The sequence below is a fragment of the Papio anubis genome, chromosome 19 (assembly GCF_008728515.1).
Source record: "Papio anubis isolate 15944 chromosome 19, Panubis1.0, whole genome shotgun sequence".
Lineage (NCBI taxonomy): Eukaryota > Metazoa > Chordata > Mammalia > Primates > Cercopithecidae > Papio > Papio anubis.
The window spans coordinates 25316006-25333246 of record NC_044994.1 but is presented as its reverse complement, the minus strand read 5'-3'; the positions used below and the strand labels follow the sequence as shown (position 1 = coordinate 25333246).

General features: G+C 34.6%; 1 protein-coding gene across 9 annotated transcripts in view; it reads left to right on the top strand.

Moving 5' to 3' along the window:
* CCDC178 (coiled-coil domain containing 178) overlaps nucleotides 1-17241 on the top strand; it is a 513950-nt gene that overhangs the window by 134339 nt on the left and 362370 nt on the right. For all 9 annotated transcript variants that reach the window (XR_002518666.2, XM_021930027.2, XM_017951655.3 and 6 more), the window contains one exon: nucleotides 4900-5053. Coding sequence is in view for 8 of the 9 variants with exons in the window: in XM_021930027.2 (XP_021785719.2) it covers nucleotides 4900-5053 (154 nt within the window). In the remaining variant the exon portion in view is untranslated. The remainder of the gene's footprint in view (nucleotides 1-4899; nucleotides 5054-17241) is intronic.

Below are 17241 nucleotides of genomic sequence, written 5' to 3'. Positions count from 1 at the left end.
TTGTTCTAGTTCTTATATAAAAAACTTTCAGCTTTTCCCTCTTCAGTATGATATTAGCTGTGGTTTTGTCATATATGGCCCCTGTATTATGTTGAGGTACCTTTTCCTACACCTAATTTATTAAGAATATTTTTTATTATGAAGAAATATTTAATTTTATCAAATACTTGCCTTTACTGAGATGATCATATGGCATTTGTCCTTTATTGCGTTGATGAAATGTATCACATTTATTGATTCATACATGTTGAATCATTCTTGACTTTCTGGGATAAATCCCACCTGATCATGGTGTGTTATCATTTTGATATATTGTTGGAATCAATTTCCTGGCATTTTGTCGAAGATGTTTCTATCTGTGTTCATCAGAGATATTGGTTTATAGTGGTTTTTTGTTGTTGTGTCCATGTCTAGCTTTGGTATCAAGGTTACACTGGTCTTGTGGAATGAGTTAGGGAGAGTTCCTTTCATTTCAAATTTTTGGAATAGTTTTAGAAGAACTGAAGTTATTTCTTCTTTAAAGGTTCAATAGAATTCAGTGATACTGGATTTTTTTGGGGGAAGAGTTTTGTAACTGAGTCAATCTTATTGTTATTGCTGTGTTTAGGCTTTCTGTTTCTTCTTGGTTCAATCTTAATAGGTTGTATGTATCTACGAATTTATCAATTTCCTCTAGGTTTTTTATTTTATTGGCATGTAAATTGCTTACAGTAATCTCTAATTATACTTTTATTTTCTGTGGTGCCCATTGTGATAACTCCTTTTTCATTTGTGATTTGGTTTTTGGGTCTTCCCTTTTTTTCTTTGTTAATCTAGCTAATGGTTTGTCCATTTGTTTATCTTTTAAAAAGCTAACTTTTTGTTCTGTGAATCTCTTGTATTTTTTAGTCTCGATTTTATTTATTTCTGCTTTTGATCTTTCTTTCTTTCTTTCTACTTCTTGTAATTTGGTTTGTTCTTGCTTTTCTAGGTCCTTGCAGTGCATCAGCAGGTTATGTTAAATCTCTCTAGTTTTTACTGTAGTCATTTACTGCTATAAACTTGCCTCTTAATACTTCTTTTTATGTGTCCCATAAAATTGGTATATTGAGTTTCAATTTTCATTTATTTCAACTAATTCTTTAATTGTATTTTTAATTTTTGTCTTCATTCACTGGTCTTTCAGGAACATGTCATTTAATTTCAATGTATTTGTATAATTTATTTATTTGTTTATTTATTTATTTATATTTTGAGATGGAGTCTTGCTCTGTCACCCAGGCTGCAGTGCAGTGGCACAATCTTGGTTCACTACAACCTCTGCCTCCTGGGTTCAAGTGATTCTCCTGTTTCAGCCTCGTGAGTAGCTGGGATTACAGGTGCATGGAGCCACTCTTGGCTGTTTTGTATTTTTAGCAGAGACAGAATTTCACCATGAGCCAGGCTGGTCTCAAACTCCTGACCTCTGGTGATCCACCTGCCTTAGCCTTTCAAAGTGCTAGGATTATAGGCATGAGCCACCATGCCCAGCCTGAAATATGATTCTTTATTAGACTGATACCTTGTAGGTTTTCAAGTGAACCACTAGAGTTCACTCTCCCATATTTGAGTATGTGGGATTTTTTATGTGTCCTATCTCAGTCTTGATAAGTATGCAGGTCTGTTTCATCTAATATTTTGCTTTTTAAATCTTTATTCATAAATAATTGTAGACTCTTAGGAGTTTAGACACAGAGTCTTATGTACCCTTCTTCCAGCTTCTTCCAATGGGAGTATCTTGTATTGTATATACTGCACTTGTTGTCAGTATTAAAACCAGGAAATTGAGATAAGCCTAATCATTTCATGATTTTTTACATATTTTCATGTATGTATGTATGTGTGTGTTTATTGTTATTTGCCATTTTATCTCGTATAGATTCAGTAACTACCACTACAATCAGAATACAGACTAGTTTCATTTCCTATGCTACCGTTTTTATTCATACCAACTGTCCTTTCTCTGTCTCCTGACAACCACTATTATTTTCTCTATCTCTAGTCTTGCCATTTTAAGAGTGCTATATAAATGAAACCCTATAATATTTAACTTTTGATTTGGGCTTTTTTTATTAGGCATAACGCATTTGAGATCAGTCTGGGTTGTTGAAGGTACTAAGAGTTCATTCCTTTTTTATTACTGAATGAAATTCCATTGTATGGATGTACCACAGCTTGAAACCATCTGCCCTTTGAGGGACATTTAGTTTGCTCCCAGTTATTTGCTACTTTGAATAAAGTTGCCATGGATATCAATGTAGAAGTTTTTGTGTGAACATAAGTTTTTCATTTCTCTTGGATAAATATCAAAAAGTGTGATTTTTGGGATGTATGTTAAGTGTAAATTTAATTTTCTAAAAAACTGCCAAACTGGTCTTCCAGAATGGCTGTACCACTTTATCTGAATGCCAGCAATGTATGAGAGATCCAGTTTCTCTACAAGAGAACACTAATTTTTTTTTAAAAAAAATTCAACCTAGACTAGTAAGTTTGTAGCGATATATCATTATGATTTTAATTTGCATTTCCCTAGTGGCAAATTGTGATGTACATCTTTTCGTGTGCTCAATTGTTATTGAAGTCTCTTTTTCATACAGTGTCTGTTCAAATATTTTGCCATTTCCTCATTGTAATGTTTGTTTTCTTATGGTTGTGTGTACAGAATTCTTTAATATTTGAAAATGCAAGACTTTTAATCGGATATGTTATATGCAAATATATTCTATGTTTTAGTAAAGTCTTGTCTTTTTGTCTTTGAGGGTGTTTTATAATGCAGAAGTTCTTAATTTTTCTAAAATTCTACTTATCACTTTCTTCTTTTATTCATCATGTACTTGGTGTCACACACAAGAAATCTTGCCCTAATCGTGTAACAAAGAAGTTTGTTCTCTAAAAATATTATAGGTTTACAATTTATATTTAGATATATAAGCCATTTTTAGTTAGATTGTGTGTAAAATGTGAGATTTAGCTTGAGCTTCACTTTTTTTTGCCAATGAATATGTAATTATTCCATCACCATATGTTAAATTACTTTCATTAAATTGATTTTGTAACTTTGTCAAAAATCAGGCATGTTTGTGTAGCTCTATTTCTGAGTTGTCTATGACCATTCCATTTATCTATTTGGCTATCCCTCTGCCAATATCACACTTCCTTGATTTCAGAGTTTGCATAGTAATTCTTAACAACTGGTAGAGTGATTCTTCCCTTTTATTCTTCTAAATTTATTTGGATTTAGCTGATATAACAATGATGAAATTTAAAATAACAGTGGAGACAAGCATAGTATAAACTGCTTTCCTGGAAAATCCTCAAAAGTCTGAGGAGTTAGTGGCATCAACTTCATCAAGAAATTGGAATAAGTGAACCACTAAAATAATAATTCTTAAATTGCATGGCAGTAGGCAATTGTCCATCACTCAGGTAAAAATCCATAGTGTATTCTCTGGACTGGAGGCAACAGATAACACTGAGAGAAGAAAAATTAATTTCAAAAGAAATTAATACACTTTGAATGTTGACGCTACCTAACTCTCATTGCCTAACTGGATTCTAGGATGCTGACAGGTTAAGTCTATACTCTGCAGACATGGAAATGTAAAGAATCTTGTTCTTGCCTATTTGTTTGTTCCTTTAATTTTCATTTCTATAGTGAGATTGTAGATTTCAGTTTCCTTTGACCATGCTGCTGGAATCAGGGTTGGTGCATAAGAATCTGGGCCAACTCAATAAGCACACTATATATTTATTGGAGATTGTTCATATTCTCTGTGCCTTTTTCTATTGAATAATTTTTCTATTACATATTGACTTGTATGAGTTTATTACATATAAAATTTTACTTTTATATGGGTTTCAAATAAATCTCCTAGTCTACTATTTTGTTTAAGGTGTGTTTAAAAAGTTGTAATTATCTATATTATTTGCTGGTATTTTATGAAAATGCTAATTTTATCATTTTCTCACTGTTTTTTTTTTTTGCTACATTAAACAACCATAACAGTATCTAAAGTAATTTTATATTTGGAAGATGGTTTCTACTTGCTAGATTAGATAAAGGACTGTGTGGTTCACAGACTAGCACTGGTCCTCTTGGGAGGGTCATATAGGAACAAATAACTCTTTGACTATTACTTCTTTTTAAAAAGTCCTGTGTTTTCCTAAGCTACAATTTCCTTTATTTTACCTCTAAGGCTGTGAAAGCTATAACTGCTTGGTCTTTTCAATTCTGCCTCCTCTTCTTTTTTTCTTACCTTTCCATCCCTGTATTACCCAGCTTCTGAATTAAAAGTGTGTAAATCTCTTACCTGAAATCAGATTCAAAGACAGTTTATTTGAAAGAATTTATAATTGATTTTTCTCTCAATTATGTCTTCCCTTGGAAACAATACTATTGATGACTTTTTTCCCCACACTATTTACTTAACATCTAAGTAGTATTTTTTAGAAATTGTCAAGTTACTTTGGGATGGATTTCCATTGATTCATACTGTTAAAGCTAATTTAAGTATTATTTATTTATTTATTTATTTATTTATTTATTTATTTATTTATTTTGAGATAGGATCTCACTCTGTCACCCAGGCTGGAGTACAGTGAATCAATCACAGCTCACTACACCCTCAAATTCCTGGGCTCAATCAATCCTCCCACCTCCGCCTCCTCAGTAGATGGGGCTACAGGCATGTGCCACCATGCTTGGCTAATTTTCCATTTTTTTTTTTCGTAAAGACATTGTCTCTCCATGTTGCCCAAGCTGGTCTTGAACTCCTGGACTCAAGTAATCTGCTACCTTGGCCTCCCAAAGTGTTGGGATTACAGGCATGAGCCACCAAGCCTGGCCTAAGTATAATTTAAAATATATTTTTTTCTACCTAGGAGAGAGATGTATCAACTTACCAGTCTATATGATCATTACTCTTCATCAGTGATAAATGTTAATACTAATATTGAGGAGAAGGAAGAGGAAGTGACTGAAGCAATAAGGGAAACAAAGTCATCAAAAAATGAATTACATTCTCTTTCAAAAACGGTGAGTTTTTCATATTTAAAAATAAAAAATACTGATTTTTGTTTTGAGTTATAAATAGCAAACTTTTTGTCAATAATTAAATAGCAATTGGCCAATTTTTTAAATATTTAGCCAATTTGCCTATATTAGTTTTCTATTGCTGCCTAACAAATTACCACAAATTTAGCATCTTGAAACAGCACTCATTTATTATCTCAACCTTTTCCTAAGTCAGAAGTCTGGGCACAGCATGGCTCAAGTGGTTGCTCTGCCCTAGGACTGGCAAGACTAAAATCAGGGTATCAGTAGCCTGGCATTTCTATCTGGAGACTCCAGGATAACACTATTTTTAGTATACAGGTATCAAAATATCAGAATAGACCCCTATAAAGATGTCCAATTATTATGTGTCAATTAAAATAAAAACTGAAGAAAAACTTCAAACAAAAACTTATTCAGTTTTTGTTTTAATTGACACATAATAATTGTATATTTTTATAAGGGGTCTAATGTGATATTTTGATACCTGTATACAATCCGTAATGATCAAATTAGGGTAACATTCAGCATTTCTTTGTGTTGGTAACATTCAAAATCGCCCTCTTCCAGGATTTTGAAAATTCTCATTGAAAATATAGAATGAATTATTATTAACTAGAGTCACTCTACAGTGCTAAAGAACACTAAAACTTACTTGTCTTATTAAGCTATAATTTTTTATCTCTAATCCAACCTCTGTCTATGCCCCCTACCCCCTACACTTCCTAGTCTCTAGTTATCACTACTCTACTCTCTGCTTCTGTGAGATCAACCTGTTTAGCTTCCATGTATGAAGGAGAACGTATGGTATTCATTTTTCTGTGCTAGGCTGATTTCACTTGACATAATGCCCTCCTGTTCCATCCATGTTGCTGCAAATAACAGGAATTCGTTCCTTTTTATTGCCAAATAGTATTCCATTGTGTATCACATTTTCTTATCTACTCATCCGTTGATGGAAGCAGGTTGATTTCATATCTTAGGTTTTGTGAATAGTGCTGCAATAAATGCAAAGGTGTAGATATCTCTTGGACATACTGATTCCTTTTTCTTTGGATATATAACCAGCAGTGGGATTGTTGGATCATATGTAATTCTTTTTTTAGTGGGTTTTTTTTTTTTTTTTTTGAAGAATCTCCATATTGCTGTGATCTCCACTCCACAGTGGCTGTATTCATTTATAGTCCCACCAACAACATTTAAGAGTACCTTTTCTCTGCATCTTCAACAGCATTCGTTATTTTTTGTCTTTTTGATACTACCCATTCTAACTGGGGTGTTCAGTTTTGACATGATTTAATTCTTATGGTTTGAGAACTGAAGCCTTTGTTTCCTTGGCAGCTGTCAGCCTGAGATCACACTCAGTTTTCAGAGGCTGCCTGCATTTCCCTAGCTATTTGTTCTCTTCTTCTCTAAAACCAGCAGTGGTGTGCTCCTGCTTGGAAGCATCTGACCTTTCATTATGACTCATCTTTTCTGAAGATGAAGCTTTCTTTTCCTGCCATATCTCATTCACTGTTGTATAAGAACATAATAGATAAAATAAATAATAGTATAGTAAAAGGAAATAATATATAAATTATTATGCCAATTTGCATTCCAACCTGGAGTTAAAGACATTCTTCTCTACAATAAGGCTTTTTAATTGTACCTCATTATGGTTTGTTATTAGTTATTAATGGAACTGAACATTTTTAATGATTTTTGCGGGGTGATTTGTATTTCCTTTTCTGTGAAAACCTGCTCATGATTTTCCTGCTATATACTGAGTGTCATCTCACTGATTTGTAAGAATTTATATATTGTGGATACTAAATATTTTCTAGTTACAAATGTTAAAAATATATTTACCCAAACTTTTTTCATTTCTTTATGGTAACTTCTGATGAAAAGACATCTCAGTTTAATGTAGTATCAGGTATAAATACATTCCTTTGTGCTTTTTCCTTTTGTGAACTTGTTTAAGAAATTGTCCCACTCCTGAGATTATAAAAATATTTTCTGTTATTTCATTCTCAATGTTTCTGAATTCTGCTTTTAATGTTTATGTGATAGTTTTAGATGAAACTATGTTTAGAATGTTTAAAATTGAGGCTTATTTTTCTCACTCTGCCTTCTATTTACAAATTTGGAATTAAAAAGCTATTTCTACAATTTTTGGAATGCATATTTCACTTGCCAGATGTGATGCATAATTAATATGAAATTAATGTATGGGTGTAATGTGAAGTGAGGTTCCAGTTATTTTTTGTATAATATATAAAACAAATTGTTACAATGCAATCTTCTGATGGGTTTTGTTTATATATCTGTAATCAGTGCTATCTCTCTCCCACATTAGGTTTTTATGTTTGTGTGGATCTTTTACCATTCACTTTTTACTTTGATCTATTTGACCATCTTCACCTGAACACTCCCTGTCAGCATCACTAAAATTCCATAATGGGTGTTAATTATCTGTGATAGTGAATCCTCTGATCTTATATTTTCTTTTGAGTTCTAGGCTTTTCTTGATTCTTGCTCTTCCATATAGGTTTCAGGATTATCCAGTTCATTTCTTTAAAAATTTTTGTTGGAATTATGATTGAAACTGTATCCACTTATGGAATAATTGAGTAAGAACTCTAGTCTTTATGATAGGGACTTCTAAACATACCCATGACCTATCTCTGTTTATTTGAGTTGTTTTCCCAAACTGAACCTTAATCAATGTTCTTGGAACTTTCCAAAAGGAAAACTGTGTCTTTGCAAAATCAGACAGTGATGAGACAAATTAACCCTTCCATCTTCATCTAATGTTAAAGTTATTTTTTAAAATTGATTTGTAATGTGATCCTGATATGTTTATAAAATTGGTCTATATGATAGAAATAATTTAAAATTTATTATGGTTTAATTCATGTTCTAATATATGGGTAATTTGCATAAATATTTCATTTGACAAAAATGTTTTCTCTGATTTGGGGATACAATTCTAAGTAGATTGATTTAGCCATTTGTGTTAGTTGTGTTATTTAAATCTTTTATATTTCTGGTTTATTTTCTGACACTTCTATCAATTACTGTGAGAGATGAATTAAAATATCTCAGGGAGATAGGTTACTTTTCTCATTTTTCCTAATTTTTGCTTCATGAATTTTGAAGCCATAAGTTTAGAATGATTAGAGTTGAGCTTTTTTATTATGCTTTTATTTGCAAGGTTTGAAGTTATGAATTATTAATAAAGTTTGTGGAATGCATATTTCACTTGACAGATGTTAAGCATACTCAATATCTTTAACTTCTTTCTGAACAGTTTAGGGATTTTGTGACCCTCTCCTGACATATATTCAATTGTCCATCATTTTATTAATTTTCTTATCAAGATAATTTATTAATTTACACAATAAATGTTTGTTTATATTTATTCCCAGGTTAATATTTTGCACACAACTCTATCTGTGTGTTAGACTTTCCTAATTAAAATTCCTTTTATCTTTTTTAAAAAAAGTTTTGTTGTTGTTAGTTTTTTTTATTTCTTGGGATAGTAGTCTCATACTGTCACCAGGACTGGAGTGTGGTGATACGATCTCAGCTTGCTGCAACCTCTGTCTCATGGGTTCAAGTGATTCTCCAACCTCAGCCTCCCCAGTAGCTGGGATTACAGGTGTGTGCCATCATGCCCGGCTAATTTTTGTATTTTTAGTAGAGATGGGGTTTCACCATGTTGGCCAGGCTGGTCTCAAACTCCTGACCTCAGGTGATCTACCCACCTCGGCCTTCCAAAGCGCTGGGATTACACGCATGAGCCATCCTGCCCAGCCATTTTTATTATTATTATTTTTAAACTCTACCTCTTGCAAATAAGATTCAAGATTTGAGATTCTCAAAAATTTTTAAAGTTTTATTTTCATTTATAATGTCTTAATTTTGTTCTCATTCATGCAGTGTGGAGAATATTAACCTGAATTCATATGAGAATGACTTACACTGCTACATAGACAAGAGAGAAGGATCCAGAAATAGACAAGGGTGAAAACACTAAACAAAACCAAAAACAAAAACAAACAAAAGAACCAACCCACTAAAGCAAAAACACTGGGCTGAAATACTAGAGGAGGAGGAAATGGCATCAATGAGAAGGAAGAACCTGATCTTAAATAGATAGTAGTACAAGTTTCTCTACATTTGCCCTTGTTTCTGTCTCCAGCCTCTTTCTTGCTCCCACTTTCCCTCTGACTTTATACTCTAACCACCTGAAACAACCTCAGGACAACAGAATGTGCCACATATTTTCATTCTTCCAGCTCTTTATAAATACTCTTCCCTCAAAATATAATGTCTGTTTGACTCTGTTCATTCTCTCAATCCTATCATTGTGTAGCTGAATTCTCTTGTTTTAAATCTCAACTTGGAAGGAAGAAAATCCTTGGTGAAACCATCTCTTAACTTTTTTCCTTCTGCTTTGAACTCTAACTACATTCTGCGTTTACCCCTATGCTGGCACTTATAACACTCAGTTGAAATTAATGATTAGTTGTCTACTTCTTAGACTGTAAGGTTTTTAAGGGCAGGAGATGCATTGTGGCTCTTTCTTTGTCTCTGTGTAATTTGTCTAATGCCTTTCCCATATTAGACAATAAATGTTTGTTGAATAAGTGAGTGAATCAAGGAATAAATGGAAGGAAGAAAGGGAAGGAGGGAGAGGGAAGAAAACGAAGGAAGGGGGGAGGGGAGGGGAGGAGGGAGGGAGGGAAGTAAAGGTAAATAGGAGGGTGGGGGGAAATCCTACACCTTGTGAGCCTATAAAGAACTTGGTGACCTGGAGTGTAGAGAGTAGCCATTCACAGAATCTTCGATAATTTAAAACAATGCCTGTAGCTTTCCCAGGGATTACTATAAAAGCACCAAGGAAGTATAGCATAATCAATAAAAGTTTTAAAAATATTACATACTATTGACAAATAGTTGTTACCTCAGTTTAATAATCATGCTGAAATTTGTCTACCTCTATAAAAATATCAACATGAATAAAATTTTCAAAAAGGGAATATTTATCCAGTAAACCTACAATCAGTTTTTTATTTCTTTGATCATCTCTAAAATGACAACGCTGGCCCTCCTCAATTTGATGTTATAACACAATGTTATTTATTTATTTATTCATTCATTCATTCATTCATTCAAAGACAGAGTCTGTCTCTGTTGCCCAGGCTGGAATGCAGGGGCATGATCTGGGCTCACTTCAACCTCCGCTGCCTGAGGTAAGTGATTCTCCTGCTGCAACCTCCTGAGTAGCTGGAAATACAGGTGTCAGCCACCATACGCAACTAATTTTTTGTATTTTTGGTGGAGACAGAGTCATTAACATACACTTTTCTCTAATTTGTGTCATTGGATCTTTGAAAACACTTTATTTCCTTTTTATTTCTAAAAACAATGGCTTTTGTTAGCCAGAAAACATCTTGAAATTGGCTAAGTGCATTAAAATAATGTTGAGATAAAATCCTTTTTGAATGTAAAAGAAAGAATTTTCTATAAATCCCTTTCCCATGTTTACTTTACAGTCTACTCCCAAGGTTCAGAATTGTTTTTTAAGAAAATAATTTCATGATCTGCAACTTTTAGTTTCTTGTACTATAAAAAGGCTTTTATTTCTGATTTTATCAATTGCTAATAAAAAGTGACTTTTAGGGATTTAGAAATATTTATGAATTTTATATTTTATTGACAATCACATAGACACACAAAATTATTTTTTAGTAACTTAGTTTTCATATAAATGTTGCATATAAGTGGATTCCTTCTGTATATTAGTTGGTATTTTCATAATTTTTGAATATTGTTTTTGTTCATAGAAAGCTAATTTACATTAACTTCATATATTAGCCTATATATTATATTGTATGGATCTAAACACTACAAAATACCCATTCAACTATGCCTTTTGATTCATACATTTGCCTTGAGAATTTTCAAATTAAGCAAATTCCTTCTCAAAAATAGATGAAACGATAGTTATTTCTAATAATAACAATTTATCAAATAGGAAGGCAGCCTAGAGAGGCTGAGTGATTGAGTGATTTTCTAACAGACACAAAGCTATTAAGTGGCAGAGTCAACCTACAACCCCAATTTTTGGACTACGAAAACAGTTGTGTTTCATTACACAATATTCATATATGTGTTTTGTAGATAAAATGGGATAAAATTTAGAAAACTACACATTGCTGGCCAGGCATGGTGGCTCATGCCTGTAATCCTAGCACTTTAGGAGGCTGAGGCAGGCGGATCACCAGGTCAGGAGTTTGAGACTGGCCTGGCCAATATCGTGAAACCCCATCCCTACTACAATATATAAAAATTAGCCTGGCATGGTGGTGCACACCTGTATTCCCAGCTACTCAGGAGGTTAAAAAAAAAAATAGTATTTCTAGTTCTAGATCCTTGAGGAATTGCTACACTGTCTTCCACAAAGGATTATAAATCATGCTGCTATAAGGATATGCACATGTATGTTTATCGCGGCACTATTCACAATAGCAAAGACTTGGAACCAACCCAAATGTCCATCAGTGACAGACTGGATTAAGAAAATGTGGTACATATACACCATGGAATACTATGCAGCCATAAAAAAGGATGCGTTTGTGTCCTTTGTAGGGACATGGATACAGCTGGAATCCATCATTCTCAGCAAACTATCGCAAGAACAGAAAACCAAACACTGCATGTTCTCACTCATAGGTGGGAATTGAACAATGAGAACACTTGGACTAGGAAGGGGAACATCACACACCAGGGCCTGTTGTGGGGTGGGGGAAGGGGGAGGGGAGAGGGATAGCATTAGGAGATATACCTAATGTAAATGACGAGTTAATGGGTACAGCATAGCAACATGGCACATATATACATATGTAACAAAGCTGCATATTGTGCACATGTACCCTAGAACTTAAAGTATAATGAAAATAAAAAATAAAATAAAATAAAGAAAAATCCACATTGCTAATTTTTTAAATAATAGGATGTCAACACTTTTTATGTGTGTATTTTGTGTGGCACATATATAAAATATTAAATGATGTCTGTGAAATTGACTTTTACTATCTTTTATTTTAAAGAAGTGCTTAATGTTATCTAAATGCTGATTTCAAATACATACTAATGGCCATGCTAAAGATTTTAAAAATATACTCTGATTATAAAAGCAGTACATAGGAATAGATGTTCATTTATAGAAAATGCTGTGAAGATGATTTTAGTTTCTCATTTGACCTATTGAGATGATGTATTATATTAATATTTAACCATTTTTAAATTCATTAGATGAACTCTGCTTGGTTATGGTTTATTGTTCTTTTAATTTACTGCTGAGTTTGATTTGCAAGGATTTTATTTAAGATTTTGCATCCATATTCATAAGTGAGTCTGTATTCCGGTGTTCTTAATTTGTGCTATATTTGATAGATGCTCTTATCAGGATTATGCCAGCTTTATAAAATGAATTTTGAAACCTTTCTTCCATTCTTATTACCTAAATAATTAATACATATTTAAATAACTTTCTCTTGAAGATTTGATAGAACACCTTGGTGATTTTTTCCCATTGTTTGAATTATTATTTTCTTTTTCATGGGCCACTGTTTTATTTAATAACATAATTGTCCTATCAGGCTATGTATTTCTTCTTGAGGTTAATGTTGAATTTTTAATGGCCCAGGAAATAATCTAAATGGATGAAGATTTCCAAATATATTACCATAGCATGACATGGAATGCTTGCTTCCAGTTTTGCTGTTATGTTGTTTCTAATTGTATATGTATTTTCGCTTTTTAAATTAGATTTAAAAATTTTTAATAATGTATTTAAAAAGAAAGGATTTTTAGATTCAATAATTTTAGAATTTTAAAACTTTTAATGTGTTAATATGTACTTTTAGAGTTACAATTTCTTCCTTTTTTCTTTGGGCTTATTCTTTTACTTTTTACTTTTCACTTCCCTGTTTTTCATGTTTAATGGGTGTGTGTGTGTGTGTGTGTGCATTCATTCTTTCCCCAACAGCTACAGTACAGTTGCATTTCCTGATATTCTTTGTGGAAAATTCTTTGAAAGTCATTTCTGTCTTCAATTTCTCTCCTTGCATTCTCACATAAGATTATTCCAGTCAGGATCTGCCCTACAAACTCTGCTTCAATTGCTATTAATGAATCCTGTTTTCTTCCTTACAACCCTCAGAAAATCTGATGGGATTCATTATAGAAACTATGACATAAAGTTATTTTAAGGCATGTTTTGAAAGGCATAAATACTTAATGCTGATTCCTCAAAGTTTAGAATATACTCAAGCGAATAGAAAATATTGATCTATGATATCGCCATCCAGATGTAGTCACTGTTAATTTTTTTTTGTATAGAAACACACAGGCCTTATAATATATAAAAATAATGATATTATATGCATACAGTAATTGATGGCATATTTCTTCTTTCATGACGTAAAAACTTATTTCAATATTATATTTTACAATTAATTTTAAAGGCTTTAGAGTCTCTTTTTTAACTTTTAAGTTCAGGGATACATGTGCAGGTTTGTTACACAGGTAACCTTATGTCATGGGGGTTTGTTGTACAGGTTATTTTGTCACCCAGGTACTAAGCCTAGGACCCATTAGTTATTTTTTCTGATCCTCTCCCTCCTCCCACCCTCCACTCTCTCACAGGCCTCAATGTGTGTTGTTACCCTCTATGTATCCATGTATTCTCATCATTTAGCTCCCACTTATAAATGAGAACATGTGGCATTTGGTTTTCTGTTCCTGTGTTAGTTTGCAAAGGATAATGGCCTCCAGCTTCCACCATGTCCCTGCAAAGTACATAATCTTGCTCTTTTTATGACTACATGGTATTTCATGGTATATATGTACCACATTTTCTTTGTCAGGTCTATCATTAATAGGCATTTAGGTTTGATTCCAAGTCTTTGCTATTGTGAATAGTGCTGCAATGAACATATATACACATGTGTATTTTAACAGAATGATTTATATTCCTTTGGGTATGGACCCAGTAATGGGACTGCCAGATTGAATGCTGCCTTTAGGTCTTTGTGGAATCACCACACTGTCATACACAACGATGAACTAATTTACAATCACACCAACAGGGTATAAGTATTCCTTTTTCTCCACAATCTCCCCAGCATCTGTTATTTTTTTTGGCTTTTTAGTAACAGCCATTCTGTCTCGTGTGAGATAATATTTCATTGTGGTTTTGTTTGCATTTTTCTAATGATCAGTGATGTGGAGCTTTTTTTCATATGCTTGGCCACATGTAAGTCTTTTAAAAAGTGTCTGCTCATGTCCTTTGCCCACTTTTTAATGTGGTTACTTGGTTTTCTCTTGTAAATTTAAGTTCCTTGTAAATGCTAGATATTAGACCTTTGCTAGATACATAATTTGCAAAAATTTTCTCCCATTCTGTAGGTTGTCTGTTTACTCCGTTGATACTTTCTCTTGCTGTGCAGAAACTGTTTAGTTTAATTAGGTTCCATTTGTCAATTTTTAGTTTTGTGGCAATTGCTTTTGGCATCTTGGTCATGAAATCTGCCTGTGCCTATGTCCTGAGTGGTGTCGCCTAGGTTGTCTTCCAAGGTTTTTGTAGTTTTGGGTTTTACATTTATGTCTCTAATCCATCTTGATTTAATTTTTGTTTGTGGTGTAAGGAAGGGGTCCAATTTCAATCTTGTGCATACGGCTAGCCAGTTTTTTTCTATACTAGCTATTTTGTCTGTCATTTCCTGAATAATTTTATCATGATTTTTAGCATCCTTGCATTGGGTTTCCATGTACTTTTGTAGCTCAATGATCTTCATTCCTATCCATATTCTGAATTCTATTTCTGTCATTTCAAGTATCTTAGCCCAGTTCCGACGCCTTGCTGGAAAGGTAACGTGGTACTTGGAGAAAAGAAGGCACTCTGGCTTTTTGGGTTTTCAGCATTCTTGTGATGGTTCTTTCTCATCTTTGTGGGCTTATCTACCTTCAGTCTTTGAGGTTGGTTACCTTCGGATTTGTTTTTTGTTTTTTTGGTTTTTGTTTTTTTAAAATCCTGTTGATAACCTTGGGTGTTTAATTGTGATATAATGTGGATTCAGCCGACTGACTTCTGGGAGATTTAAGGGGGCCAGTGTTCATCTCCCATCTCCTAGACTGCATGCTCTGACTTGGGAGGACTTGTATTGGGCCCTGACTTTGCTCTTGGCTCCTTGAGGTTTGGCCTCCGCTGGGGAAGCTGAGGTGCAGCAGCTGCAGCAGAGTGCCAGTGGGTGCAGGGGTGTCTGTCTCCCTGCCAGCTTTCACCACAGAGGCAGAGGCAATGCAGCTTATCGGGGGGTTGGGGGAAGGAGGCCCCTGCTGGAGACTCTGGGTGTGGTTGCATTGGAGGTGGTGTCGTCTTGGGGCCAGAGTGCCGGTCCGGGCAGGTCTGGGTGCCTTCTCTGTGCCCTGCAAGCAGGAGTGATCACTCAGGGTGTGAGAGGATCCCCTGTTCTCTGTACAGTATTAGCACAAGGGCGAGGCACTGGTGGGGGCGGGGCTTGCTGGCTCTGGGTCCTCCGAGGCTCTCGGAAATGGCCATCATCAGGGATGTTGAGGTTCCAGCTGCACTCCCATGTGCTGGCAGGGCAAGTAAAGCAAAAACTCTCCCATGCAGACATGTGCCAGGGTAGTGATGTGGTGAGTTGCTGTGAGCCCAGGGAGAGCTGAAGTATGGAGAGAGAGCATGTGGGCTGGTGTGTGGCCACAGGGGGCCATCTTACTGGAGCTCTCTTTGGTTAGGTGTGGTTTACCGATGCAGAAGCTATGGTGTGGGCCCCACTCGAGACTGCCCTATAAGCAGGTATGGCCAGGCTGGGGACCCATGAGAGGCCAGCAGACTACGGAGTGCACAGGACAGACTAGTCCCATCTGATGTGCACAACCAGCTTGCAGAGATCAGGTCCCATCGTTCCCCTAGGACTAAAATCTCTTACAGGAGCAAGTTGAGCCTAGAGACATGGCCACCCCTATCTGTGCTCCACTACAGATGCTCTCGCACCAAACCCTCTAGGCTTCACATCAGTTGGCTTGCTGCCCTTACCACTTCTCGAGGAGGCTCTCCTTGCCACCTTAAGTGTCCAGGGTGGTCGAGGGGTCCCTTCTTGCTGAGGTTTCAGAGGCCCGTGGCAAGAGCAGGTTGCTCCTAGCCAGTTCCACTCACCCATTCCTCCGGCACTGTTGTGGTTCAAAAATGAGCCCCCATATGCGATAGCCCTTGCAGGGTTCCCAGCTTTCTCCCCCTTCAACCTAGCTTGTGTGTCCACTCTCGGTGTCTTCCCTCTGAAGATCTGTTAAAAGCACGCCAGTAGTCTCAGTCCTTCCATGGGAGCTGTTCCACTTGTCTGCACCTAGTTGGCCATCTTGCCCTGTCTCTCTTTAGAGTTTCTTAAACCCTTGTCATTGGATATTAAGTGTGTTTTAATTTTTAAGTATTATAAATGAAGCTGTAATAAATATCTCTAAAACTTTTAAATTGAACATAACTATTCATTTTAAGCAAAATGGTATTGTGATAACAAATAATGAAAGTTGAATTATATTATACAGTAGTACAAGAAGCACAGGTAAAAATGATATATTTTAGCATTCTGCCAAAGCTTAAATAATTTGCCAGTATTTTCACGTTTTCCAAAATTCTTAAAACCTTAACTTTACCCTTTTTCAATTCACTTTTAAGAAGACATCTTTATGAATTGAATTTCATATCATTAACTCTGTGGGGTTATAAGACTTGTCGCATTGTCTATTGGCTCTTGTATGGCAACTGGTTCACAATTTTGTACTATATTCACCCTTTAATTGTATAATTTAGATGTTGGCATTGGCATTGTTTCCTTGAATATAAAATAAGTTTTGAACATTTAAACATAACCAAAACTACATAATAACTCTTGGTGATTAAATTGTTTAAATCTAGTCCTTCCTTCATATACCTTATGATTTAAATTATTTAATTTTTAAGATAAAAATTGTTTTTGTCTTTAATGATTATTATATTGTAAAAGAGATAGATTTTGGAAGTTTTGTAATTGATTTCAGTGAAATGGAGAGCTAAGAAAACTTACTCTCATTGCAATAAATAGCACATATTT